At 58.7% G+C, this 27,347-nt stretch overlaps 4 protein-coding genes across 4 annotated transcripts; 3 read left to right on the top strand and 1 right to left on the bottom strand.

Annotated features, from left to right (window-relative positions):
* Positions 1–5,142: 5,142 nt before the first annotated feature.
* Positions 5,143–6,861, top strand: ODF3B (outer dense fiber of sperm tails 3B). Its single transcript, XM_042782797.1, has 6 exons — positions 5,143–5,251; positions 5,610–5,813; positions 6,037–6,141; positions 6,297–6,418; positions 6,517–6,657; positions 6,781–6,861. The coding sequence occupies exons 1-6, from the start codon at positions 5,143–5,145 to the stop codon at positions 6,859–6,861; spliced, it is 762 nt and encodes a 253-aa protein (XP_042638731.1).
* A 4,854-nt stretch (positions 6,862–11,715) lies between these two features.
* LOC103209005 (protein SCO2 homolog, mitochondrial) lies at positions 11,716–12,504 on the top strand. The gene has a single exon (XM_007954768.1). It carries the CDS (start codon positions 11,716–11,718, stop codon positions 12,502–12,504), a length of 789 nt encoding a protein of 262 aa, XP_007952959.1.
* A 307-nt stretch (positions 12,505–12,811) lies between these two features.
* Positions 12,812–22,774, bottom strand: NCAPH2 (non-SMC condensin II complex subunit H2). The gene is made up of 20 exons (XM_042782795.1): positions 22,667–22,774; positions 18,481–18,582; positions 17,706–17,761; positions 17,537–17,621; positions 17,390–17,458; positions 17,187–17,266; positions 16,982–17,112; positions 16,691–16,774; positions 15,839–15,951; positions 15,118–15,189; positions 14,569–14,635; positions 14,303–14,410; positions 14,152–14,205; positions 13,956–14,026; positions 13,781–13,871; positions 13,635–13,703; positions 13,495–13,550; positions 13,316–13,417; positions 13,032–13,181; positions 12,812–12,952 (listed from the first exon to the last, which is right to left on the bottom strand). The coding sequence occupies exons 1-20, from the start codon at positions 22,772–22,774 to the stop codon at positions 12,812–12,814; spliced, it is 1,809 nt and encodes a 602-aa protein (XP_042638729.1).
* Positions 22,775–23,227: 453 nt separating this feature from the next.
* LMF2 (lipase maturation factor 2) lies at positions 23,228–27,347 on the top strand. The gene is made up of 14 exons (XM_007954753.1): positions 23,228–23,321; positions 23,788–24,041; positions 24,138–24,166; positions 24,288–24,505; positions 24,582–24,760; positions 25,184–25,325; positions 25,431–25,565; positions 25,640–25,745; positions 25,819–25,915; positions 26,004–26,186; positions 26,274–26,442; positions 26,688–26,799; positions 26,879–26,975; positions 27,054–27,347. The coding sequence occupies exons 1-14, from the start codon at positions 23,228–23,230 to the stop codon at positions 27,345–27,347; spliced, it is 2,109 nt and encodes a 702-aa protein (XP_007952944.1).

Here is a 27,347-nt window from a genome sequence, read left to right as displayed (position 1 = left end):
ACACACACACATCTATATATAAGAGTTGTTTTTATTTACTCTTCAAATATTGAATGAAGTCATTTAGGTCTGAGCTTTTCTTCATGGTAGTTTTTTATTACTATTTCAACTTCTTTGCATATTACAGGTGAAAAGACCTATATTTCAACCTCTTTGCACATGATAAGTGAACAGACCTATAATATGTAAAGAGGTTGGAATAGTAATCAAAAACTACCACAAAGAAAAGCCCAGGACCAAATGACTTCACCTCTGAATTCTACCAAACAATAATACCTACTCTTAAAAGAGAGAGGAGGGACTATGTCCTAATTCATTTTATGAGGCAAGGATTACCCTAATACCAAAACCAGACAAAGATATCACAAGAAAACAAAACTACAGACCAATATCTCTTATGAATGAGGATGCAAAACTCCTCAGCAAAATACTAACAAAGTGTTATAGATTGAATTGTATCTCGCAAAAAAATATGTGATGTAAATCCTAACCTCTATGCCTGTGGTTATAATCCTACTTGGGGATGGGTTGTCTGTGTTATGTTAATGAGGCAAGGTTAGTATAGGATGTGTCTTGAATCAACATCTTACAAAATATGAAAGCAGCAGATTAAGCAGCAGCATAGATGGAGAAAGACAGATACCAAATCATATGGAGATATCCAAGGAACCAGGAAACAGAGCTTAAGAGAAAATGACCTTCGCCTAGAGCCAACAGAGAAAGCCTTCCTCTGGAGCTGGCACCCTGAATTCACATGTGAGCCTCTTAATCTGTGAGAAAATACATTTCTGTTAAAGCCAACCACTTGGGGTATTTCTGTCACAGCAGCACTGTGTAGCTAAAACACAAAGCAAGCCCAGCAACACATCAAAGGGAGTATACACCGTGACCAACTGAAATTTATCCCGGAGTCACAGCCGGTACAACATCTAAGAATTAATTATGTGGTCCATCATTTCAACAGAATTTTAAAAATCACATTATCATCTCAAAAAAAAAAAAGAACCTCACTGTCATCGAGTCAACTCCAACTCAAAGCAGCCCGCTTTGGGTTTCTGAAGCAGTAAATCTTTATGGAAGTAGATTGCCCAGTCTTCCTTCCATGGAGTGGCTCGTGGGTTTGAACCGCCAACCTTCTGGTTAGCAGTCAAATGCCTTAGGCACTACACTACCAGAGCTCCTTAAATGAAGAAAAAGAATTTGAAAAAATCCAACACCCTTTTAAGATAAAAAATACTCAATACCATGGATTGAATTGTTTCTCCCAAAAAAATATGTGCCAACTTGATTAGACCAAGATTCTCAGTGGTTTGATAGTTATGTGATAATGTAATCATCCCCCATGATGTGATCTGATGTGACCAGCCAATCAGCTGTAAGGGGCTTAGGGTGGGATGCAACACTCTTTCTTGCCCAGGTCACAGCCCTAACCCGATATAAAGTAAGTTTCCCTGGGGTATGGGCTGCATCCCCTTGTCTTACAATACAAGAGATAAAAGGAGGGAGAAGCTGAGAGAGAGAGACCTGACTAGCACCAAGAAACAAGAGCTGGACTCAGGGTCTCTGTGCTGAGAACCTCCTAGGCCAAGATTGATGCCAAGACACATGTAGATCTCCAAGGAACTCTGGGCCAACAGATGTTGAAAGGAGATAAGGACCTTCCTCCAGAGCCAATAGAGAGAGAGCCTTCCCCTGGAGCAGGTCCCCTGAATTCAGATTTCTAGCCTCCTAACCCGTGAGAAAATAAATTTGTTTGTTGAAGCCATCCACTTGTGGTATTTCTGTTATAGCAGCACTAGAGCACCAAGACACTCAACAAACTAGGAATAAAAGAGAATTTTCTCAACCTCATAAAGGGCATCTACAAAAAACTCACAGCTAACATCATACGTAATGGGGAAAAACTAACGTTTTCCCCACAATCAAGATTAAGACAAAGATGTCCGCTCTTATCTCTTCTATTCAATATTGTACTGGAGGATCTAGCTAGGGCAATTGAGCAAGAAAATGAAGTAAAAGGCATCTAAATTAGAAAGGAAGAAGTAAAACTATCTCTATTCACAGATGACATGATCTCGTATGTACATAATCCTAAGGAATCCACTAAAAAAACTATTAGAATAAATGAGTTCATCAAGGTTTCAAGATACAAGATCAACATACAAAAATTTCTGTAAATTTGCAATGAAGAGTCTGAAATGGAATTAAGAAAACAATTCCATTCAAAACAGCATCAAAAAATAAAATACTTAGGAAAAATTCAACAAAAGAATTGTATAACGTTTACTTTGGAAACTACAAAACATTGTTAAAGGAAATGAAAGAAAAGCTAAACAAACCATCCCAGTTGGTGGATCAGGAGACCTGACATTGTAGCATGTCAATACTCCCCAAATCGTTCTGCAGATTCAATGTAACGCTGCCAGAATTCCAGCTGACTTGTGTAGAAGCTGACAGGCTGATTCCAAAAGTCATACGGAATTGAAAGGGACCCACAATACCCAAAACAATCTGAAAAAAAAAAAAGAGAGAGAGAGTGAAAAAGGAGGACTCACACGTTCTAATTTCAAAAATTATACTGCAAAGCAATGGAAATCAAGAGCGTGGTACTGCCGTAAGGACAGACATGTAGATCAATGGACTAGAACTGACAGTCCGGGAGTGAACCCGCATATCTATGGCCAACTGATTTTCAACAAGGGCCCCAAGCTCATCTAACTGGGAAAGAATAGGCTTTTCAACAGATGGTGCTGAGACAACTATGGTGTGAAATTATGCTCTTTAAAAAGGACCTAGAAAGCCCCTATAAAGCTGGCCTGATGACATTTTCAATGTAAACTGAATCCCCTTTTTAATCACTTCCATGGTATGGGAAGAACTGCTAGCTGCCAACCCAGTGCCCTCTCCTGTCTTCTTCCTGCTTACCCAGTTGTGGGTAAGCAATGATCCACACTAAAAATATGTCTTAGCTTTGAACAGAGACCATAAAACATGGTGTGGCCAATGAGAGGTACGTTATCAGGCAGTGTTTCAGAGAAATCTCTTAACAGGAGCATACTGAGCTGGCATGTTTTCTGCCCTTAACTGCTGTTGTACTTTTCTGGAAGATGTGACAGAGGTGGGAGGCGGAGCACTCATCCTGCAACATGATGAGATCGTGAGGTCCCAGAAGGGCTGAATGGAGACAGTGGTCCTGACAACCTCAAGGAGCTAGATGCCAGCCCCGGCTATACTTCTATTACCTGAGCTGCGGGACGCACTCCTACGTATTTAAGCCATTGGTTGGGATTTTATTGGGTTTTATTTTACACTGCCAAATGTAATTCCTAACTCATACATATAGAAAATTGTCTACTGAACTGCTCTACTTCTTAGGTTAATTTTGCACTTTATGTTTTGCGGGGAAATCACTCATTTCTCCCAGATTTTCAGATTTGTTGTCAGAGTCAAGCAATGAAAACCTAACTTACTCTTGTCTACATTGTTGTTGTTGTTGTTATGTGCTGTCGAGTCGGCCCCGACTCATAGCGACCCCTCCTTGGGTTTCCGAGGCAGTATCACTACAGAAGTAGGATTGCCCAACCTTCCTTCCGAGGAGAGGCTGGTGGGTTTGAACCGCCAGCCTTCTGGTTAGCAGTCAAGTGCTTTAGCCACTATGCTACCAGAGCTCCTTGTCTACATTAGAATGTCATTTTCTCCTGCTTAATTGTATATATTTTTGCTTTTTCCCCTTGATGAAACTCACTAGATCCCTTTTCCACTTATTTGTCTTCTTTTGAAGAGTTACTATTTATCTTTTCTATTTGTGTTAGTTCCTGCTTTGTTCTTTTAGTTCATTCCATTACTCTGTTTTCTAATGTTTATAACATAAATACTGTGTTCCTTTATTTTCAGTTTTTCTTCATTGAATAATAAAGTCATTTGAGGGTGTACATTTTCCTCTGAACACAGTTTTAGGTGCATCCTGTAGAGGTGGGTAGGAAGGTAGCCACTTTGTAGCATTGCATAGATTGTCTGAAACTTGAGATTTTAGTTTCTTTTTGATCCAGATTTTATTTACTTATTTGTAAATGGAGAACTTGTTACTTTCCAAATACATGTGACTAAATCACTGTCTTTCTAGTCAACTAGTACAACTTGTGGCAGAGGAATTTTGCAACTACTCCATGGGCTTGAACAGATACAAAATCGGCCTTCTACCTACTGAATTTAGCCTGCCTGTTGGGTTATTCAGGTCTTTGTTCTCGGATTTACTTCTGTCCAAGACCAAACCTGATGCGACTGATGTGATTCTGACTCACAGAGACCCTCTAGGACTGAGCAGAGCTGCCCTATCCGGTTTCCAAGGTGGTAAGTTTCTACAAAAGCACACTGCCTCATCTTTCTCCCCAAGCAGCTGGTTTAACCAGTTAAACCAATGCTTTACCCAGTGCACCACCAGAGCTCTGTTCAATTCTGGAATGGATGAACTGAAACCTGCAGAAGGGCCAGGCAAACGTTCTGGTCTGTGGTCCAGCCTGTGGTCCCGGCAATGCCATGGAACCCAAGGAGAGGGATGGTGCAGGGAGTAGGGGCGGAGGCAGGCTGGGGCGCAGAGAGGTCAGTCCCGTTGCCAGGAAGCGGACGGGGACACAATGGGGTCTGGGAGTTGGGCTGGGCGGGGGCAGAAAACCAGCTTAGAGTCGCCACCTCGCTTTCCCGGGCAGGGGAAGCATTAGAACAGGTGAGGACCTCCACTGCGACATCAGGCCTTTTCCTCGGAGGCTCCAGGTCCCCCACGCAGGCCCCTCCCCAGGGTAGCCAAGCCCACCGCCCAAGGTCTGCCTGCCCTCGGGAGAGAGGCCAGGGGAATTCCCTTCCCGAAATCGGGGGCCGCACTCCCCCTACTGATCTCTTTTGGGGGCAGAGGACTGGAGGTGGCCTTGCAGCTCTGTCCCCGCCCCACGCCCCCCCCCTCCCGACACCGGGAAAGCTGCTGTTTGTTTTCGTGGCGCCTGGGATACCGGGTGGGCCCCGCCTCCGGAGTCCAGCTGAGTGAGAAGGGACTGGGGGGCGGTGAATTTCCCGTAAATTCGGGGTGAAGAGCCGGGGCTGCCACCCCTGTGTCCACAGGTGCCGCCGGCCGCACGCGCCAATCGCGCTATGGGCTCGGACGTCTGGGTCGGCTCTTGGCGGCCACACCGACCCCGCGGCCCCATCGCAGCGCAGTCCAGAGGGCCGGGGCCCAAGTACAAGCTGCCGCCTAACACCGGTACCCGGGCGTGGGGACACCGGGGTATCTGTGTGGGGCCGGGGAGAGGTCCATGCAGCCCGGGGCTCCGAGGCTGCGGCCCGGGGGAGCGCCTGTGCCGGGGACCGGAAGTTGGAGCCGGGACAAAGCCCCGGGATGGGCGGAGAGGCTGTGTCCCGGGACCCGGGAGAGGTCCATGTAGCCCGCGGCTCGGAGATAGCGGGCCGGGGAAGCGCCTGTGCCCGGGACCGGGTCTACACCTGTGGCACTCTCAGGAAGGCGGAGCCGGGACGCAGCCCCGGGATGGGCGGAGAGGCTGAGTCCCGGGACCGGGGCAGGGTCTGTGCCCGGAGGGGGTGACGCCGGGACGCTCCCGCAGGCTACATCCTCCACGACCCGTCCCGGCCCCGCGCCCCGGCCTATACCTTCGGCGCGCGCCTCCCCACGCAGCTGCAGGTGTGCAGCCCAGGGCCCGGCCACCTGGTACCAGCCCGCATGACCGTGCGCGGCCCCGACGGCTCCCCCTCGTACTCCATCTCCGGCCGCCCGCGCGACGCTGCGCTCTTCCTCACTCCCGGACCCGGTCAGATCCCCTGGGAACCCCACCTGAACCCCGAGCCCGCCTCGGGGACCCGAACACCCCAGATTCGGAACCCCCATATCCACAGTCTACAAACCCAGAACCCCGACTCCCACAGGGCTTTGAGGAATCGGGAGTCCGAGTCTCCCTAGTCCCAGGACCCCAGCCCCGGTCCCTACCAGGCCTTCCACGCGGTTCTGGCCCACACCCTTGGTCCGCCCTGCAGGCAGGTACTTCCCGGAGCGAGCAGCGAACGTGGCGTACCCCAGCGCGCCTCGGCACACCATCGCGGCCCGAAACTGGGGCGTCCAAGCGGAGCAGCAGACCCCAGGTGAGGCCGGAAAGGACGCTCCCAGCCGCGTGGGGTGCCCCGCTTCACCCTACCCGGCAGTGCTGCACCCTCAGTGGGCCCGCCCTCGGACCGGATGGGAGAGCCGGGGCCTGGGGCCTGGTCCCAGGCAGCCACGTCTGGTCGCTCCGCCCCAGGCCCCGGGACCTACACGGTGCCCTCGCTCTTGGGTTCCCGCGCCATCTACAAAGCCTCTGCCCCGACTTACTCCATCCACGGCCGGAGCGCGGTGGGCGCCTTCTTCGAGGACCTCAGCAAGGTGGGCGAGGGCCCACCACAGGGGCCGGAGGCCATGGGCAGGCTTAGTGGTCAGTGCGGAACCGAAGCTGGACCGCTTGCGCTCTTGCCTTCCCGCAGAGCCCGGGCCCCTGCGCCTACCATGTGGTGAGCCCCGGGGTCTACAAGACCCGAGCCCCCCAGTTCACGATGCTGGCGCGGACCTCACTCCCCGAAGACAACAGCCTGAAGCCCGGGCCCGCGGCCTACAACGTGGACAAGGTGGCCTAGACTCCAGGGTCGAAGGACAGGGCCGGGAGCTGAGGCTTCGGGCCGGGGCCTAGGGTCTTAGGTGCGGGGCACGAGAAGCCGGTCCTCTCGTTCACCGGCCTCTCCCGCCCGCAGCACCGGAAGCCCCAGGGCTGGAGCTTCGGGATCCGGCATTCGGACTACCTAGCTCCGCTGGTGACCCACGTGGATGACTGACCCGCCGGTCCGCAACAACCCCACAAACGTTCCCTTAAAGCGTCCCGCGCAGACGCGTGTCCGCCTCTCTGTGCGCGCCCGCGCCGTCGGCGTCCTGGGCGGGCTTTGCCGCCGGAAGACGAGAGCCTTGCTGGGGACCCCGCCTGAGCCAAGGGGCGCGCGCGCTGTAGTGGACGCGAGCGTGCAACGCGTGCAGATCCGTGCGTGGGGAGGGCGAGGAAACCTGACCTGACCTTGCCCATGACTCCTGATCTGAGATCGGCAGAGACTGCCCGCCCTGGGAATTCCACAGCACCCCACCACGGTCACTGACCCCAGGATCACCTGAGCTTTGTAAGAACCCGAGGCCTCCTGCTCCTACTGCCCACCCCTTACCCTACACCCGGAAACCATGCATGGTTCTCCGAGCACAGCAGGGACCTGAAGGTCCGCAGCGCTGACCTGAGCCCTGGCCAAGTCCCTGCAGTGGCTGGGGTGGCCATAGGCCTGGTCAGGCAGCTCATGAACGAACTTTCCACAGGGGGCGTGTGTGACAAGGTCAGCGCGGTCCTAGCGCCTGCCCTGGACACCTTTGACTGCAAGGTTAGAAGCCACCACCTCCCCAGACCAAAGCCTCTTACCCCAGGCAGCCAGCCAGAGCCCCCAAGGGCAGGACAAGGCTTCTCCCTGCCTCTAGTACCCAGGGCAGAACCTGGCTTCCTTGCCCAGTCCATGCCCATTAGACCCCATAGGACAGGACCAAGTCCCCCCCTCCTTGCCCTCCTTACCTGGGACAGGATGGCACTTCACAAGGGCAGGACTGTCCTCAGTCGCCAACTTGGGTTCCCAAGGACAGGTACCCACCTCCTGCCTCACTGACCCCTCCCCCCCAGCCATGACTATCTGCCATCCCCTGGCTACCCACCACAAGTGCTTAATCATTCATTGCTTCCTGACTCCAGTGGGATTCCTAACCAGGGGAGTGAGGACCGTGTAGGACATGCTACAGGTGGGGCACTGTGTGGGTGTGCTCAGCAGCCCTGCCCACCAGGTGCCAACGATCAATGGACACACTCTGGGACACACAGGGACTACTGGATTCACTCACCCAGAGCCCAGAACAGGGGTGGGGACACAGACAGTCACTGATTGGGGCTAAGGATGGAGACCTTCCTTGGAATGACTGAAGGGCCACTGATGAGGATCGTCACCCAAGTTATTCACGGGCCATTGCTGGTCATTGGGCTTTGGTCAAGGCATCAGTGCAGAATTGTTCAGAATCCTTGAGGGGCCAGTGATCAATCATCATGGCCATGGGACTCTGATCAGGACTGCAGATGGGTCAGAAAACAGAGTCATTGATGAGGACTGGTCATAATCATCCATGGGTCCCTGATGGTCACTAGTCATGGTTTTTGGACATATGGCAAGGCTGCTGATGGATGGTTGATCAGGGTCAGAGATGGAATCATTCATCAGAGGTCACTGGGGTCACCAGGAGCCCTGATGTGGGAGGTGCCTGACCATATGTGACAGTTCCTGGAGCAAGTGATCTACTGTACTGTGGACCAGAATGAAGAGCTGGCTCCTGCAGATAGGATCCTTTACACACCTAGGAACAGAACTGTCACTGTAGACAAATTGCCCCTTGTCACAGGTGAACTGACCTCAGACCCTGGGGTCAGCCTCCTGCACATTACAGATCTGACCTCTAACCTCCAGTCAGGGCCTCTTCATCACAGGTAACGTGACTTGAGCCTGCCTCCCCAAACCAGGTGACCTATACTCAACCCCTGGGGTTAGTTGCCTGCACATCACCACTGCCCTGACCTCTGACCTCCAAATGTGCTTCAACCCCCACCCCACCAGGGATCACAAGATGTCTGACCCTCTCCTCTCATGGAGGATGACCTTGAGTGCACCCCAAGCAGGTGGGGACCCCCAATGCCCAGGGCCCCTCTCATGACTGACTGGACCACAGGGTCAGCACCCCCACATCTGGGGGGCAATGACCCCCTCCCAGAAGGGAGCCTCCATTCTCAGTAAGAAGGCTGTGGACAGACTGATGGTTCTGGTGGAAGATGTGGTCTTCCCCAGTGAGGCCCAGGCCTGGGAGCTGGTAATAGTGCTGGTGAGCACCTGTGCCTAGGAGCCTGTGGTGTGGCTTCACCTTGGGGGGGGGTCCTGTGTGTGTAGTGGGGCCCCATATTTGTGATCATTCTGTGGGGTTCTCATGTGTCTTCTGGACTCTGTGGAGTAGGCCCACCATACAGTTCATGCCTGTGCCGTGGAGCCTGGTCACCCCCCTCCACCATTTCCTCTGGCTCCTTGTGCCCCTGTGCACTTGTAGACATGCCTGACCCAGGCCTTACCCCCCTGTATCCTCTATGACTTTCTCCAGCCACCTCCACCAGGACCCCAGCCAGGTCAGCACACAGCTTGAGGTATCTCCCCTTCAGCCTTCCCCAGCCCCTCAGCTTCTGAAGGGCCAGAAGGGGCAGCCTGCTGCTGGAGCATACACTGTCCAGAGGTTGGGGACCCCTGCCACGTAGAATCCACTCTAACCCTAGAGCTCCTAGTTGGGAGTGCCTAAGGCACTTAACTGCTAACCAGAAGGCTGGCGGTTCAAACCTGCCAGCCACTCCCCAGAAGGAAGGTTGGGCAATCTACTTCCGTAGTGATACTGCCTTAGCAACCCAAGGAGGGGTCGCTATGATTCGGGTCCGACTCGACGGCACATAACACCACCAACAACAACCCTAGTCTGTGCAGGTAAAGGCGGGGGCGGGCAGAGGGCTTCAGGTCGCAGAAGCCCTGAGCTCCACCGACACCCCCTTGGGCCGCAGCATGGGCCACGCTGCGGAGGTAGAGGATAAGCTGGTTTGCTTGGACAGCACGGAGGACCCCAGACCTGTGGAACCTGGTCACCTGGCTCGGTGAGCCACAAGGCCTAAGGTTTGAGCCGCATGGGCCAAAGCCCCCCAACCCCCACCCCGCACTGCCACCTTCTGGCTCAGCCGACGCGTGCAAGCCCAGGTCGAGGGCTCCGCCCCAGGGGCCGCAGTACTGAGTGAAGGCTCGGCCCAAGCCTCTTCAAGAGGAGACCAAGCCCTGTGCTCCGGGACCCCGCGTGGCGCCAGCAGCTGCTGCAAGAAGAGCTGGGCACGGGTGCCGATGGTGAGCGCGAGAGCGGCCCGGGGACCCCGTCCATCCCTCCCAGAGCCCATCCTGGCCAGGGAAGCCCCGGGGACGCCAACCCTCCCCGCCCCTCTCCCCTCTCCAAGCCCGGCTCCGTCGCCTCGTCCCGGTCGGGCCAGCGCCCTCTCCCCCAGCATGGTGGAGCTCAGCAGGGGACCGCCGCTGGCGGTCGTACCACGCGAACTCGGGGCCGGACGAAACCGTGAGGAGAAGCCCCTCCAGGCCCACGCGGGCGCCCAGCTGCTGGGGGGCGTGAGCCAGACACTGCGCCGCGGGGAGCTCCCCCCCAACCTCTTGTCCTCCCGCTGGCAACCTTCGCCCGCCCGCAGGGACCCGCTGGCAACCGGATGGACCGGCGCTCAGCCGCCTGCGGCCTGCAGGGGGCGTGCGTGCAGTTAGCCGCCACGTAGCGCGTTCCGCGTGCGCGCGCGCCTGGGGAGCTGCGGCAATTAAAGCCTGGTGAGGACCTAGTCAGAGTCGTCGCCGGGTGCTCTACGTGGGGCGACAGGCTTACCAGGCACGTGACCTACGGCGGCGTGCGGCTTCAGGCAGCGCGCGACATTTTACGCATGCGCAATGGTGCGTCTGGGCAATCGCAACGCCTACAGGCTGCTGCGCGTGCGCGCCGCCTTACACGCATGCGCTTTGGCGTCGAACGTGGCGACTGCCGAGTCCCGCGACCCCCGCCGAGGAGCGTGGAAAACTCCTGGGTTGGCGAGGAGACGGCGCGGAGCTATCTTCCAGCCACCGTGTCTTCTGATACCCGGCCACGACCTGCTGCCGACAACCCCTTCCTGCCGGAAGGTCTGCGCGCGGGTGCCGGAGAAGAGGCGGGAGTGCGGGCCTGTGCGCGTCGGTGAGTGCGCCCCAGTCCCCTGCCCTGGCCGGTCGTCCGGCGCCAGCCTTGAGACAGGACCCGAGGGGAGGGCTGCAGGGGTGGAGCCTGGGCCGTGTCGGAGCCCTGCGTCCCGAAGCCCAGCTCTTGCTTCGTGTGACCCCGAGTCCGCTTTACCAGTGAGGTGCCCACGGGCGGGTCTCCGGCCTGGTGAGGCCGAAAGCTTGGTTCTGGGCACGGCGAGCCGGCAGCGGCGAGACGCCCGCAGGACAGCAGGCTGCTGTGGAAGGGAGAGGATGCCGCAGGAAGGGCGCCGGGCACAGACACTCGTGCTTTCGGAAACCTGGATGGGAAGAGGGTGGGTTTTGTTGCCAGTGCAGGAAACCTCGTCACGTGTCTGCCAGGACGCGTCCCTGGAGGGACTGGACCGTGCACGCTGGGCACACCTGTACTCGAGCAGGTGGGGCGGGGGTGCTGCCAGGCAGCACCAAGGGCACAGGGCGTGGTTAGTCTCTGAAGGTTGCAAGCCAGAGACTCATCCGCTTCTTTCAAATAAATGGGTTTATTACAGATAGATGAGTGCGCCGAGAGCCCTAGGAAGTTGAGTTTCAGGAGCAGGGGGGTAAGGCAAGACCCGCACAGGAAAGCATCAGGGACATGGGGCAGGGACCGAGTACAAGGAGGCTGGGTGAAGCCCTGAGGTTAGAGCTGCTCAGATGCAGAGGTTTCAGCAGGCAAGCTCCGGGGCAGTCTTAGGGACTAAGCTTGAGGGTGTATGGCCCAGGAGGTCCCCTTCCTTCTGGCTCCTGACACCTTTGGTCTTTCACAGGTGTGTTAGGTCCATGCTGCAGCCGGCTAAGGTGCCCAAGGCTTGGCAGGGGCTCTCCCAGCTCAAGCTGTTGGCCCCTGGAGCCCAGGCCCTCTATCTGAGGCCCCGCCTTTTGTCAGGACAGGGTCCTACAGGAACTGGAAGACAAGGCTGGCCCCAGGGCCCTGGGTTTCGCACGAGGCTGCTGGTCACAGCCCTGTTTGGGGCAGGGCTCAGCGCTGCCTGGCTGGCTGCTCGGGCAGAGAAGGAGCGGAGGCAACAGGAACGACGGACAGAGGCCCTGCGCCAGGCAGCCGTGGGCCAGGGCGACTTCAGCCTGCTGGACCACCAGGGCCAAACCCGCTGCAAAGCTGACTTCCGAGGCCAGTGGGTCTTGATGTACTTTGGCTTCACCCACTGCCCTGACATCTGCCCTGATGAGCTGGAGAAGCTGGTGCACGTGGTACAGCAGCTGGAGGCCCAGCCCAACCTGCCCCCCGTGCAACCTGTCTTTGTCACCGTGGACCCTGAGAGGGACAACGTGGCGGCCATGGCCCGCTATGTGCAGGACTTCCACCCACGGCTGCTGGGTCTGACCGGCTCCACTGAGCAGGTGGCCCAAGTCAGTCGTAGCTACCGTGTGTACTACAGTGCTGGCCCCAAGGACGAGGACCAGGACTACATCGTGGACCACTCCACCACCATCTACTTGCTCAATCCAGATGGCCTCTTCACAGACTACTACAGCCGGGGCAGGTCGGCCGCGCAGATCGTGGAGAGTGTGCAGCGCCACATGGCTGCTTTCCGCAGTGTGCTGGACTGAGCTGTGGTGCCCAGGTATCATTAAACAGGAGCCAGAGAGCTGAGCGGGTGTGGTGCTGAGTGTGTGTATGTTCTGCAGCACAGCAGCTGGCAGAGCCGGGGCAGGAAGGGCCCCAACCTGGTCATCTGTAGGGGTGCCGGGCTGGGGAGCCCTTGCCTCTGCACGTAACAGTTTTAAAGTTGGTTGGTGGGTAGGTGGGTTGGCAGTGCCACTTTATTAGGCTGGACCAGCCAAGAAGCAGATGTGCCGTGTCCCAGCACGTGTGGGGCAAAGGCCTGGCAGCCCCACCTGCCCCATCTGAGCCTGGTCAGGGCTGGGCCATGGAGGGGGCTGTGTAGGTCTGGAAGCGCTTGTGGGCTCGCTGGTGCGTAAGCAGCCTCAGAGACATGGTGTCCACAGCCGCCTCTAGCCCTGGTTGCTGTGTGATCTCCACGGTATAGTCGTTGGCCTGAGGGGAGAAGTCATCAGCCAGGATGCTGAGACACCACCCCCAGCCTCACCCCCACCCCCACCCGCAGGCCACTCACCAGCTGCAGGGAGGCCAGCATGGAGCGACACACCTCGAAGGCGGGCTGGCCGGCCACCAGCTTAGCAAAGGGACACCACTCGTTGAGCTGGCTGAAGCGGGAGACCACCTGGTCCCCATAAGTGTGGATGTCAAAGGGCACGTGCTGCTCCTGCACCAGGGAAAGTGGCCTCGCTGGGCTGTTGGCAGGCAGGGTGCCCCCAGGTGGCCGGGCAGGAGGCTGCAGGCCTCCACTGGAAACTGCCTGGGGGGACAGGCTCCCCGCTGCCCCTGGTCCCCACTCACCTGCTCCTGGAGCAGGGGCTGGATAGTATCCTCCCAGTCTCGGATGCGCTGGCTTAGTTCTGTCTCTTTGACAAACTTCTGGGAGGTGGCTATGAAGAGTTCCTGGGGGAACAGACAAGCTGTGGCGTTCTGCGTGAGGCTGTGGACACCTACCCCCACCAGCCCCAACCCAAGCCTACCACGTTTCTCTGAACCAGCTCCTCGTAGCTCAAGGGCCGCGGCCTGGCCTCTGCGTCTGGGAGAGGGGGCGGCTGTGAGCTGGGATGAGCACCAGAGCCCCTCATCACCCACCAGACCAGCTGCCTGCTCCCAGACCTACCTAGGTCATCAGCATCCCCAGGCCTTGTCCCCTCAGGCTCCAAATAGTCTTCAGGTTCCAGGAAGTCATCTGGCAGATAGGAGAACTGTAAGCAGGCAGCCCAGCCCAGGCCCCCAAGCCCCACCCCATGGCCAGGCAAGCCCCACCTGCAGGCCCCAGGTGCTCCAAGGAGTCTTCCAGCTGCTCCTCCTCGGACCACAGCTCCTCCTCAGCCCTTGGCAGCCACTGCTCGGCCACCTGTCCAGAGGGGTGTCTGTGAAGGGCACCACCACCTCCTGCCCAGGGCCCACTGGACATGGGCTGTGGGGGCTTAGCACACACCTCCCTCCTCTGTAGCTTCCGCAGGGTCTCCAGCTGCTCCCTCACGTGCCTCCAGTATAGGACTTCCATGTCTGCAGACAGAGGCCTGGGCAGAGGGGGTGTCCTCCAGGCCTACCCTGGCCCCCCAGCCAGACAGGAAGCAGATGGGACAGCCGTCACCCCCCCAGACTGCCCACCCAGTGGTCCCCAGCCTCACCTGCAAAGGATGGGCCCTTCCGCCGTGGTCTCCTGCTGTCAGTGTGGTCAGCATCTGGGAGAGTGTTGTCAGCAGGACCCCAGCCGAGATCCCACTACCTCCCTCCCCTCGGTGATAGCCCCTCAGCCTCCCGGCCCCCAGCATCACTTACAAGCGGCCAGGTACCACTGGTGGAAGTCCTGCAGCTTGGTGGCACGCTTCCTTTTGCGCTTCTGTCCTGGAGCCTCCTCCACACAGGGGGGCACAGAGAAGGGCCTACCTGGGGGTGGACAGGGATTCTGTCCCGAAGCCCAACTGCAGGCCTTAGCAACCCTAGGAGGTGACCTAAGATCACACACTCCTCACTCCAAGCAAGGGAAGACAGTGGCTGGAATGTGAGCTTGCCCCACTGTGAAACCAGCCACTCCCACCTGTTACCTTTCTTGAAGGGCTTAGAATCCAGGGAGTCAAAGGGGTCCAGGCTCTGCCAGGGGTCCAGGGCCATCTGAGAAAACAGCATAATCAGACATTGGGGTGGAGGGTACCCCAGAGATATACAACAGAGGGCTCTGATCCAGGGAAGAGATGCTGGGGTAGTGGACACCCCAGAGTCATGTGAGAGGGGGCTCCAATCCAGGGGAGAGAGGCTGGGGTGGAGGGTACCCCAGAGCCATGCAAGAGGGGGCTCTGATCCAGGGAAGAGACGCTGGGGTGGAGGGTATCCCAGAGCCATGCAAGAGGGGGCTCTGATCCAGGGAAGAGACCCTGGGGTGGAGGGTATCCCAGAGCTGTATGACAGAGGGCTCCAATCCAGGGGAGAGACGCTGGGGTGGAGGGTACCCAGAGCTGTGCAAGAGGGGGCTCTGATCCAGGACAGAAGACAAGTGCCAAGGACCTGAGGGGTTGAAAGACTGGCCAACGGCGGGGAGAGGCCATCCAGGTGGGCACGGTGACGGGCAAGTAAGGGGAGGTTGGGTCCTCACGCACCTTCAGCTGGGACAGGGGCACAGGGGCCTCCTCACGCTGGCGTAGCATGTACCTCTGGGGAGGGTCGGCACTCTGTAGAGACACCCACAAGCCCCTCACTCCTCCACCCAGGCCCCGAGCCCCTGGCCTACCAGCACCCAGCAGCTCTGTTCTGAGGCAGGAATGCCAAACAGTTCAAGGACTAAAGTGCCAAACACCAAACAAGAAACCTCAGAAACTACAAAGTCTCCTTATAAACCAGCAGTAGCGGAGAACTTTAGAATAATAAGAAAAAAACAATGAAGTTACCAACCCCAATCAGCAACTGTCCACGTTGCAGCTCTCTATGCTGCAGTTGTCGGTAGCAAAGCACAGGGCTCTCAGGTGGGGCTCTAGCGTTCGCCCCTGGGGGTGGGGGAGGCACAGGCCTGCCCCCTTTGGGCTAGCCCGAGCCCAGGGGAGCAAGGCTTCGACCGGAGAACGCCCTCCACCCTCCAAGGGCAGCAGATACCGTATGCCAGGAGGGTAAGGGCTGCTGCGGGGCATGTCTGGGCCAAAGGAGGAGACAGGGCTTCTGGGTAGGGTCCCCTAGGCCCTGCAGATGAGGAGCCAGGGAGCAGGGAGCACCCGCCACAGTGATGCCCCCCCACCTCCCCCAAGTGTGACCTCAGGACAGCTCCACCCAACCTCTCCTGTCTAGGGGCACACTCACTTGGGCTCTCAAGCCTCACTGGGGACCTACCTGTTGTGGGCTTGGCTCCGGAGGGACCTCGGGGACCATGGCCTCAGGGAGCTCTGCTGCCACCTCTGCATTATCCACCTCCTCATCCTCCTCACCTCCGGGCACCGGGCCTTCTGGAGTGCAGGACAGGAGCACAAAACCATTGGCCCCAAAGGGGACCAGGTTTGCTGGTCTGAAAGAGCCTGGTGGAACCACTGAGACTATGGCCCCTAGCTGCCCTTCAGGTCTGGAATTAAACCCACACCTGTGGCGTCCAGCCAAACAAAAGACAGGCATATGAGGTGAACATGTACCTGAAGTAGATAGACTACTCCTTAGAACAGTCATGGGAGAAAGAAGGCCTGTGTATGCACAGGGAGACAGCTCAGGGGGCAGGAGTGCATGGAGGGATGGACACAAGGAAAAGAACTATCGGGAGGAAGTGGGAGGGGAGCCGTTGCATTGTGGTGAATTGTAGTCAATGCATTGAGACAATGTGTATGTGAACTGCTGTATGGAAAGTGAATTTGCTCTGTACATCTTCACCTTAATGACAGTTAAAAAACCAACCATTGGCCCCAAGGAGCCAGAAGACCCAGCTGTGGAGAGGGAGCTGCTCCTAGGGAGAGTTGGGGTGCTCTTAGGGCAGGGCAGGGCAGGGCAGGGCAGGGCAGAGGGCCAGTACCCGACACCAGGAGGGACCACGCTCAGCCCCAGAGCCCATGGCTGTTTTATGGGCTCTGCTCCTCACACCCCTCCCGCACTGGGCTGTTTCTTGGTCAGCGTTTGTTCTTCTTTCAGTTGTAGGGGGCAGGAGCAGTGGGTACAGGCCCTGATTCATCATGCTGGCCCGCCCCACTGAGGCACTCTCACCTGGCTCCGGGGAAAAGCTGGGGACAGGAGCAGGATTCCCACACACAGACACCTCCATTGGCTGCTCCTCAGCCCTCCCCGTGTCTGCAGAGATGGTGTAGGACAGTGTCAGCCCATCCTCTCCCACAGAGACCAAGTCAGGAGCCGCCGCATGGCTGCATATTCAGGGAGGACAAGGCACAGGGCCCAACAACCCATCCAAAGTGCAGCAGGAGTCTGGGAGGGACAGCCTGGAGCAAAGCCCTCCCCGGGGAAGGTGGGCAGGGGGAACCCGACATTAGAGTCCCTCACCCTTCTGGGTCTGCTGCAGCGTCTCCCGGGGGCACATGCCCATGGGTTCCAGCATGAAGGCTCCACTGGGGTGGGGGGTGCACGTGTTCATCCTAAAATCCTTCCGGCTAGCCAGGACCTCCCCGTGACAGCTGCACTGGCAGAAACACACCTGCTGTAGGGACCTTCCCAGGCCGCCCTCCCGGCCGCCCGACCCAGCCTGTACCTGTACAGGGGGTGCCTGTTCTTCTCCACCTCGTCCGGGGCCACCAGGGCCAGAGGCGTCAGGGGCACAATGACCACTTCCTGCACAGGGCCAGGGGTGGGGTGAGCCATGTGTCCCCAAGGCTCTGGGGAGCCACCCAGGGCAAGCACACCACCCAGCACCCCCCCACCAGCAGCGAGACGCCCTAGGAGAGTCCTGCTCACGCTGGAAGGCTGGTCATTCTTCAGGTCCACACAGGCCCGGTCATCAGGCAGCTCGTCCAGGGACACAAACTACGGAAACCCAATTGGTGGGCACGGCCAGAGGCGGAGCCACACCACCCAGGCAGGGCCACCCACAAGATGCCTCACCTCATCCTCTGGCTCCCGCAGGGGCCTGGAGCCAGCATCCCCAGTGGTCCCATCCTCTTGTACCGAGCAGGGCTGCTTGGCCCTCCTGGGAGAGAGGGTCATCGTGTGGGTGTTGGGGCAGGCTTGGGGCCTCCCCAGCTCCGCCTCCAGCACCACCCTCAGTACTCACTTTTTGCCAGAGATGAAATCGAGGGCCTGGTAGACCAGTGAGTAGAGGTACTCCACCTGCCACCAGAGGGTGCGTGAGGACAGAGAAGGGCGGCCCTCCAGCAGCCCAGCACTAGTTCCAGGGTCTCCTGCACCAGGACCAGCCTCATCTCCAAAACCCGGGGCACAAGTCCCGTGTCTCAAATTAAACATGTCTCCATTTGATGACTGCTGCCAGCCTCCCCGCCACCCCCGCACCACAGCCAAAGAGGCCAACGAAAGGCACAGGCTAGTCCTTGACTGCTAATCAGAAAGCTGGCGGTTCAAACCCACCAGCCACTCCTCAGAAGGAAGACGGGGCAATCTACTTCCGTAGTGATACTGCCTCGGAAACCCAAGGAGGGGTCACTACGAGTCGGGTACAACTCGACGGCACATAACAACAGTCCAGTCATGGTTCCTCCAGTGGGCATACCCCCACCTTCCTTGCTCCTCCCACCAGGAGCCTGCGGTCTGTAGGCACTCCTGCTAGTCCTCCTCTCCCCTCACCCTAGGCCTCAGCACCCTGATTCTCTGCCGGCCCTGGGACTGCAGGTCCCACTGAGCTGGGGGAGGGGGGCAGGGGCCTTGGAGACACCAAGGACAGGACTGCAGGGTGACAGCCAAAACCCACAGAGGCCACCTCCAGCAGAACCACACAAACACCGGCAACCTAGGCTTGCTCTCTGGTGCTACAAGGCCCTGGCAGTTCAGGCTGAAGTGCTGGGGGCCAGCCGTACACCCCAGCACGGGCCCACCTTCTTACTGTAGACACAGGCAGAGCCCTGGATCAGCAATGCCGCCTCGATGAAGTTCATGGTGGTCTTGCCTTCATCAAAAGAAATGCAGATCTGGTCCAGCTGCAAGATACCATGACAGGTGGGCGGGGCCCAGCTTGCTGTGGTCTCAGGCGGGCTCCCCCCCAGCTCTGCTCCCCCTCCCCCGGGCAGCCCCTCCCCTTCCTGGCCTCTTCCCCTTGCCCCTTGGCAACCCCCTCTTCCCCCTCACAGCTCCCCTTCCTTCCCTAACAGCCCCCTCACCCCTTCGGTAGCCCATTCGGTAGGTTCAGGTGCTGCCAGTTGCCCAGAGCAGCCCACCTCTCCCCTGAGCTGACAACTCTGACTCCACTGTGGGTTCACCTTTTTTGGGGGATGGGGATTTCTTGGTGATCTCCTGTAATCTCTGGAACCTAGCATTTTTGAAGGGAGGCTCCCAGAGTCACCCACAATCCTTAGGTCCAGGAGAGTGATCAACAAAGCACCCTGAGTTCCACCCCAACAGTCTCCTGCATACAGACCCCCTCCCTGGGAGAAGGGAAACCTGGCCAGGGGGAGGCAGAGACAAAACTGGTGAGCAGAGAACCCAGGAGACACTTCAGGTAAGTTCTCTTCCTTCCCCCTTGACCACTCTGGCCTTCTGCAAGGCCTCACTCCTCTGCCCACCCCTGGGACTTCAGCATCCAGGGCCAGCCTTGGCCCTCCTGTCCTCCCAGCTGCTCACCTGTGGATTCATCCATGCCATGCCCCAAGTGCCAGGTGGCCAGCCTTGTGCTGGCGATTCCCAGACCGCACCTCTAGGTCCATCCCCCTGCCACACACACACACACACACACTCACTCTCTCTCTCTCTCTCTCTTTCTGTCTCTCTCTCTCTGCCCCAAATGGCTCCCTGACCCTCTGTCTCCAGGCCTGATCACTTTCTCCAAAATCAGCCCTCCACTGTGCTCTTCCCACTGAGTGACACTTTGAAGGCCCCTTGGTATTTCTCAAGCCTTTTGGCCCTCACTTTGCTGTGGGACAGCCTCCCACAGCCATCCCCCAGACACCAGTGCCACAGGCTCCACTCCTATGTGAACATTTCTACAAGCCCCTCACATACTCCAGCTGATGCAGATCTGGCTCTGGGGGCCCCCTGGGCTACTCCCACTCCATCAGGGTAGTGTCAGGCACCTGAGCCATTGACACTTGTCATCCCCTCACTGGGCCAGTAACTGCTTTAAAGGGATGCCAGCCTCAGGTCGGGAGCCTGACACTGATGTTCAGTCACATGTGATGAACAAGTGAAGTGCTAATATCAGAGCTCAGCCCGCAAAACAGACAGACTTGCCAGGCAGATGAGCGTGATGGCCTGGCAGGAAGAGTGGCCACCACGCAGAGTCAGCTGAGAAAGAAGACCACTACAATTCAAACACAGCACCCCAAAGAAAGAGAAAAGGAGTGTGTCAGTCAGTGTGGATAAGGACAGAGAAGCACCACTGTGGGGAGCACAGCATCGGGCCCCAGGCAGGGAACGTGAAGGGACACCTATGCCACCTGCCTAGCTTCTAACGACTCCCACACACAGCTCCAGTTTGGACCTCCCTTCTGAGCCAAACCCACATGTCTAGTCCCCTTCAGAGGTCCACATGGATGTCTTAATGGAAACCACACTGAGCAAGTCACACTGATGTCTAAGTAAACTCCCACTCAAACCACCTGCCCAGAAACCCTTCCCTCCTCACCTCCTGTTGGCACCTGGTCCCTCCAGGTGACACCCTGACCTCACTCAGCCAGCTCCCCCTCTGGCCTGGACCACCACACCCAACAGGGCTCCTCTGCCCTACTTCCCTCACCTACGCTCTACCCTCCAGCCAGCACTTGTCCTAAGGTGGACCCCATCGCTCCCTCGGAACCCTAACAGAAAACCCAAAATCCTAAACAGTGCCACGCAGCACACACCTGTCTATCCTCCCGGGCACACAGCCACACAGACCTAGTCAGGCCACCTTCTCCTCATCCATCAGAAGGGGCAGAACCACCTACACTGAGAGGGGTCTCATGAGGATTAAATGAGTTTATACACCCAGAGCACAAGCAAGCACTGAACACGTGATGTTGGCTGTGAGCCGCATGGTCACATCTGTAGGCCCAGCTGCCCCACGCGGAGGAGCTTGTGAGAGCAGGAGGTGTCACTGGTCTGTGTTCTGCTGCTTCGTCAGAGTTTAACAAAGGCAGACACTCAACAACCCTGACGAACTAAAGGAACGACACAGGAGAGCAGTGTGCTATGTCACAATGAATACTGACAGCTACGTGGAAGGGAAGAGGTGGAAAATGACCAAACTAGAGGTAGGTGATCAGGGCTTCAGGGACAGGGTTGGAAGCCCTGAAACCCGAGGCAGGAGGAGGATGTACCAGGTGTCAGCACGAACCTGCTCACCCAGAAACCTGAGTCCACAGTAGCTCTACCGGACTCAGTCCTCCGTACTCCTTAGCTGACTGAATGATGGATAGAGCAGGTCAATCACTGGATCAGTGTTCACTCAACAAACGTGTATTCCAATCCTACTGTGTGCCAGGCATGCAACAGGGCAGAGAGAAGACAGCACGGACATGGCCCCTGCCCTCACAGAACTCAGGCCCAGGACAGGTACAGAGCTAAAGAACCAGAGTTAGACAGCAGATCAGAGGAAGTGCTCTAAAATGCCTAGGCTGCTCTGGCAGACAGGATGTGATCAGACGGGTCAGCTGGTGCTGCAGTGGAGGCCTGGCATAGAACATGGGCGTCAGCGAGCACAAAGTATGAAGACTCTCAGGCAGGAACAAGCTGGGGGTGTCAGGCCAAATGGTACAAAAGAACAAGGCAGAGGATGGCCTGACATGGGGCTAAAAAGGTGGCAGGGCCAGACCCAGAAGGGCCCGGCACCCAAGGGAGGAGCTTGGGTTTTATTTCAAGGGCAGTAGGAAGCCCCGGATGGGCTTTAAGCAGCAAAGTGGTGTGGCCAATTTAAATTCTTTAAAAGCCCCATTCGCAGCTGGATGGAACGTGAATTGCAGGGGCCAGAAGCAGAGGCAGGGATCAGCTGGGAGGCTTTCACATTGATTCAGAGATGCTCGTGGCCTGGAGCAGTTGACAATGGAGAGGAGGTGAAGGCAAGAGACTCTGGCGGTTCACCCACGGATGAACGGGTGGGGGGCGTCACCACAGCACCTCTCACCTTTCTCCTTTAACAGCTGCTGGAACTGAAATCAACGACTGACGTGTGAGCAGGACTAGAAAGTGTTGTGTTTTAAATGGCTATGTGACACCTCAGTGGAACATCGTGCAACCCGTTGGAAACACAAAAGTAGATTTAGAAGACAGATCTGGGTGCAGATACAAACCTGGGAGTTTTGACCTTCCAGATGTTACTGGATGTTATGGATGTTTACCACGCATGTAAACAAGACTCTCCGAGGCTAGGCTCCTGCCCCGAGGAACTCAACACTCATAGTCAACAGAACAGAAAAGCAGCCAATGACACCGCAGAAAACCAGAAGGTCCTGCCAAGGACCCCAAGGGATGACGCTGTCCCAAATGGGGGAGTGGTCACCCCCACCTCGGCTGCTGATCCAGCAAGACACCTGTAGTGCCCCTGGGTTTGAGACAGTGGAGGTCACCGCTGAAGGAGAAACGACCAGTTGAGGGCAGAGGAAGCCCAACTGGCAGTGACAGGAGGGCACAGTGGAGCCGGCAGCTCCTGAATGGAGGCGGTTGTCAGACACGAAGAACGACTGGTGCTGACCGAAGCATCGTGGCAGTGGCTGCTAGGTGGCTTGAAAATACACTACAAGTCCCTGCAAGCAGCGACCCAGATGGACCGAGACCTCTCCTTCTCTCACACACACAAGCACAAATGGATGCACAGTGATAAGAAACGACTCCAGTGCTTCCTAGCCTGCTCTAGTTCGTCGGAGAAAAACGCCGCTCACAACCCACTAAGTCGGTGTTCACGGCTCCTTGATGGGCAGCGACCTGCAACGAACACTCCAGGCCAATTTCACAAGCAGACGGTTTCAGGATGCAGTGATGGCGCCGGGAGAAGGAAATGGGAAGGAACGTGAGGACGGCGACCCAGAGCGCTGAAGTGGCCCGGGACGAGGAGGCGGCGGCGCTCGCCTCGCGCCGCTCCCCCGCCGGCCTTACCTCCTCCAGATACTCGCCCAGCTGGGCTGCCACGTCCACCTCCCAGTTCTTGGTGAGGTCGCGGATGGGCTGCAGGAGATGGGCAAAGCGCGCCTCCACGTCCTCCATGTCCAGGAGGGGCCCGGCGCACGGCGGGGGCGGGCCGGGACCGCAGGCCCGGCTTCCCAGGAGTTCCAGTGTCCTCAGCCCGCCATTAGTTCTGGCGCCATTTTGCTGTTCCCGCCCAGGAAAATACGTAGCGCGTCGGCGCGCGCACAGCGATGACGTACACACAGACGAAGCCCAGCAAGGAGCGAAGCCTGGAGGCGTCAGACGCGAGCGCACCGGAAGAGCTGCGGCGCGCACGGGAGGCGGGGCAGGCGTCGGGGCGGGGCGGAGCCCGCAGAAGGTCCCGGCCAGCAGTTGCCGCCGGCGTGCTGGGGCGGGGCAGAGCGGCACTGACGTCTAGGGGCGGGGCTTGGCGAATAGGGGCGGGGCCTGGAAGATCGGGGTGGGGCCTGGCGGATCGGGGCGGGGCCTGGCGGGCCGGCGGGCTGTTCTCCAGCGGGCTGCGTAGCGGACATGGCGGGCTCCAGGTTTGCGCGGCAGCTCTTCCTCCAGGGCGTGGCCGCCGTTTTCATGTTCGCCTTTGCTTCCCTCTACATGCAGATCCCAGGTGAGGGTGCCGAGGGCAGGACACCCCGCGATCCGCGCTCGGGGCCCTATGTCTGCTTCTCGCCCTGCCCGATGCTCCGCTGTCTGGGGAACGAGGGACGGGAGTGAGGTCCCGATCTCGGTGCATGGGGTAGGGGGCGGCGGTTCGTGTCTTGCGGGCCACGGGGATGGTGAATGTAGACGTGTGAGCCATGGTGCATTTACCACTGGGTTCTGGGTCCTGACTTGGGCCGGGAGGCCGAACCTGACGGGGTGGGAGAAAGTTCCGCCTAGACGTGCTACGCAGGCAGGAGGGAGGGCTTTGATGGATGGGACATTCAGACCCAGGGAGTCAGAGCTAGGGGCTCTGGGGCCCCAAGGAAGGGTGGAATCTGCAGTCCCTGCGTGGGGGCGTCTGGAGGCCCTCACCTGGGGGGTTTAGCCTTCCAGGGCAGTGTCCCGGCCCTGACGAGCCTGCCCTCCCACAGGCCTATATGGTGCCCAGGGCATCCTGCCTGCTCGGAGGATGTTGCGTCCGCAGGGCAAGGGTCGCTGGCAGCAGCTGTGGGAGACACCGACGCTGCTGTGGGAGGCCCCGAGGCTGGGGCTGGACACTGCACAGGGCCTGGAGCTGCTCAGCCTGCTGGGCACACTGCTGGCCCTGGGCGCACTGGTGCTGCGCCCGCTGCGCCACCGCCTCACCTACCTGCTGCTCTGGGCTGCCTACCTGTCGGCCTGCCAGGCAAGTGGGGCCAGCCTCTGTATCCCTCCCCACATCTCTGCCCTGCCCTGGGCCCAGGCACACCCCTTTGCCCCCTGACAGCCCCTCTCCCTGCAGGTGGGCCAGGTGTTCCTCTATTTCCAGTGGTAAGTGGCTCTGCCTCAGGCTGCAGGAGAGCTGGGTGGGAGTGTCTCGCCCTGCAGGTGGCTCCTCTGAGGGCCCCGGCCATGGTGAGGGGGGCCCTTTGTACTCTTCCCTCTCCCATAGGGATTCTTTGCTGCTGGAGACTGGCTTCCTGGCTGTGCTAGTGGCCCCACTGAGGCAGCCGCGCCTCCACAAGCAGGCCCCCCAGGGTGGGCCGCCGGGAGCCCTGCCCCACGAAGACCTCCCTTTCTGGCTGGTACGCTGGCTGCTGTTCCGACTCATGTTCGCCTCGGGTGTGGTCAAGTTGACCAGCCGCTGCCCCGCGTGGTGGGGGCTCACCGGTGAGGCTACTGGCCTGGATCTGGGGCAGTCTGGGAGCTCTAGCCAGCCCTGACCGCCTGCCCCCCCACCCTGCAGCCCTCACCTACCACTACGAGACGCAGTGCCTGCCCACGCCCGCTGCCTGGTTTGCTCACCACCTGCCTGCCTGGCTGCACAGGCTCAGTGTGGCCGCCACCTTCCTCATCGAGATCGCGGTGCCCCCTCTATTCTTCTCCCCGATCCACCGCCTGCGTTTGGCAGCCTTCTACTCCCAGGTGGGTGGAGCTTGGTACTGGGGATCCAGGTAGGGCTGGGGCTTCCTCAGCATCCCCGAGCAGGGGGGCAGCAGCAATTGCAAAGACAGGGAGTATACATGTGTCGGCCTACGGTGGAGGGGCTGCAGCCACATGGCCGTATGCTGGCCTCCAGGTTGGCGGGAGTGGGGAAAGGGAGGAAAGGCCACACGTCGTGTGCTCAGGTCATGGGATCTGTCGAAGGGGCAAGCAATGACAGAGAGTAGATGAGGCAGAAATGACCTGCAGAGAGTGAGGAAGAGTGAGCTCCCAAGCCGCAACAGGACATCCCGTCTACCGTGAAGACCGAGACAGAGGTGGTCAGGGAATGTGTGATGACCCAGCAGACTCCAGAAGTCTCCAAGGGTGGCCCTTGGAAGCTCTGATCACAGATCCACTTCCCAGGTCCTGCTACAAGTCCTGATCATTATCACGGGCAACTACAACTTCTTCAACCTGCTCACCCTGGTACTTTGCACCTCCCTGCTAGACGACAAGCACCTGGGTGTTGAGCGGGGTCGTGACCGCAGCAAGAAGATGCCTGCCTGTGAGTGCCCGCCCCTTACCCCCAGGGCCCTGCTCTAGCTCCACCACAGCCCCCAGCTGCCAGCCCCCACCCCATTCGCGGTAACTGTGACTGCCCTCCCCACAGCCTGGCCCAAGGCCCTCCTGCCTGCACTGGCCCTGCTGCTGGAGCTGGCCGTCTATGGGCTTCTGGCTTACGGCACCGCCTTCTACTTCAGCCTGGAGGTGGACTGGGAACAGCGTGCTGTCCGCTCCAGAACCAGTGAGCACTGGCCGGGGCGGGAGAGCGGGCTGTTCAGGCTACACCTGTCTTCACACCTGTCCCCCTTCCCGCAGACTTCACCTTCCACCAGTTCTCCCAGTGGCTGAAGGCAGTGACCCTGCCCACCATGTGGCTGGGAGGGGCCTCCCTGGCCTGGGAGCTGCTGGCTGCTCTCTGGAGGTACAAGGGCCATGGGTGAGAGTGGAGATGACAGCAGTATGCCCACAGGACTGACTCCCTTCGGTTCCCCCAGGTGGACACAAGTGCGCGGGTGGCTGTGGAGGCTCTGGTCTGCGGTCCAGCTGTCCGTCTTTGGCGCAGCCACGGTGGCCTTATTCACTATCAGCCTGGTGGGTCGCTGGGGGTGGAAGGTGGGGGGCAGCTGGGCTGCACTGTGGTGCTCTGGGCTGTACTGAGCCCCTGCGCACCTGCCTCCAGGTACCCTACTCCTACATGGAGCCAGACACCCACGGGCGCCTCTGGACCGGGGCCCATCGCCTCTTTGGCGCCGTGGAGCACCTGCAGCTGGCCAACTCCTATGGCCTCTTCCGCCGGATGACCGGTCTGGGTGGGCGGCCCGAGGTGGTGCTGGAAGGCAGCTATGATGGGCACCACTGGACGGTGAGCCCCTCCTGTGGGCTCCACGGTGGGTGGCCAGATAGGCACGGGCCCAGCCAGTCTCTGACCTCAGCCCCTTGTTTGTGGCAGGAGATTGAGTTCATGTATAAGCCCGGGAATGTGAGCCGGCCACCGCCTGTTGTAGTGCCCCACCAGCCACGCCTCGACTGGCAGATGTGGTTTGCAGCACTGGGGCAACACACACAGAGCCCCTGGTTCACTGGCCTGGTTCTCCGACTGCTGCAGGGCCAGGAGCCAGGTGAGGCGGAGGGGAAGAGGGCAGATGGCAGGGGAGAGAAGGATGGATGAGGGGATGGGGCTGGGGTGGAGGGGAGGGCAGGTGGGGGCAGGGCTGGATGGAGAGTGGGCAGGGCTAGGTAGGGGTGTCTCACATGTGGGGTGGGGCAGGAATGGGAAGCGGAATAGACAGGAAGATGGCCAGTCGGGAGCAGGGCTCCGAGGTGGCAAGGGGAGCTGAGCCCTGCTCTCTGTTGTGTCCCGCAGTGATCCGCCTGCTACAGGGCGACCTCACAAGGTACCCCTTCCACAAGCAGCCGCCCACCTACATCCGGGCCCAGCGCTACAAGTACTGGTTCTCGCAGCCTGGAGAGCAGGGGTGAGTGGGGGTACGGGGCAGACGCTGGTGGGAGCTGGGCTGGGGCTGCCAGCTCACACTGACCACCGTCCCACCACAGCCAATGGTGGCGCCGCCAGTGGGTGGAGCAGTTCTTTCCCACCGTGACCTTGGGGGACCTCACGCTGGAGACACTGCTCACACAGTTTGGGCTTCAGGTAGGAGGGGTCAGCTGGCTGGGGAGGCTCAGGGGTGACTCTCCACCTTGCCGCATCCTCACTGTGCCTTCCCCACAGGACAGGAGCCCACCGCGACCCCACAGAGCCAGCAGCTCCCTGCCCCGGGTCCTGCACTGGGTGCGGACCCAGCTCTCTCCCCTGGAGGCCCCCACCCTGCTCTGGGGGCTCCTTGTGGCCGTGGGCACCATCAGGGTGGTGCAGGCCCTGCTGGCCTCTTACCCCCCACCACCTAGCAGGGAGGAGAAGCAGAGAACAGCCCCCAGGAAGGAGCCAGGAGCTGCTGGCGAACTGGCCGCCTCAGCCCCCGACAGCTGCAGTGGCGGGGCACGGACCCCCCGGAGGAAGAAGTAG

This window comes from Orycteropus afer, unplaced genomic scaffold (genome assembly GCF_000298275.1).
Source record: "Orycteropus afer afer isolate SDZICR_OR568_19922 unplaced genomic scaffold, OryAfe1.0 scaffold00471, whole genome shotgun sequence".
In the NCBI taxonomy this organism is placed as follows: Eukaryota; Metazoa; Chordata; class Mammalia; order Tubulidentata; family Orycteropodidae; genus Orycteropus; species Orycteropus afer.
Note: the sequence above shows the minus strand (reverse complement) of the source record. Positions and strands in the feature narration are given on the sequence as shown.

Coding starts and splice junctions, on each gene's coding strand:
- ODF3B (XM_042782797.1), top strand. CDS start 5,143: ATGGGCTCGGACGTCTGGGTCGGCTCTTGGCGGCCACACCGACCCCGC. Junction 5,252..5,609: donor CAAGCTGCCGCCTAACACCG/GTACCCGGGCGT, acceptor ACGCTCCCGCAG/GCTACATCCTCCACGACCCG. Junction 6,419..6,516: donor TCTTCGAGGACCTCAGCAAG/GTGGGCGAGGGC, acceptor GCCTTCCCGCAG/AGCCCGGGCCCCTGCGCCTA.
- LOC103209005 (XM_007954768.1), top strand. CDS start 11,716: ATGCTGCAGCCGGCTAAGGTGCCCAAGGCTTGGCAGGGGCTCTCCCAG.
- NCAPH2 (XM_042782795.1), bottom strand. CDS start 22,774: ATGGAGGACGTGGAGGCGCGCTTTGCCCATCTCCTGCAGCCCATCCGC. Junction 18,583..22,666: donor TGGGCGAGTATCTGGAGGAG/GTAAGGCCGGCG, acceptor GGTATCTTGCAG/CTGGACCAGATCTGCATTTC. Junction 12,953..13,031: donor TGCTGGCCTCCCTGCAGCTG/GTGAGTGGCCTG, acceptor TTCTCCCCTCAG/GCCAACGACTATACCGTGGA.
- LMF2 (XM_007954753.1), top strand. CDS start 23,228: ATGGCGGGCTCCAGGTTTGCGCGGCAGCTCTTCCTCCAGGGCGTGGCC. Junction 26,187..26,273: donor ATGATGGGCACCACTGGACG/GTGAGCCCCTCC, acceptor TGTTTGTGGCAG/GAGATTGAGTTCATGTATAA. Junction 26,443..26,687: donor GCTGCAGGGCCAGGAGCCAG/GTGAGGCGGAGG, acceptor TGTGTCCCGCAG/TGATCCGCCTGCTACAGGGC.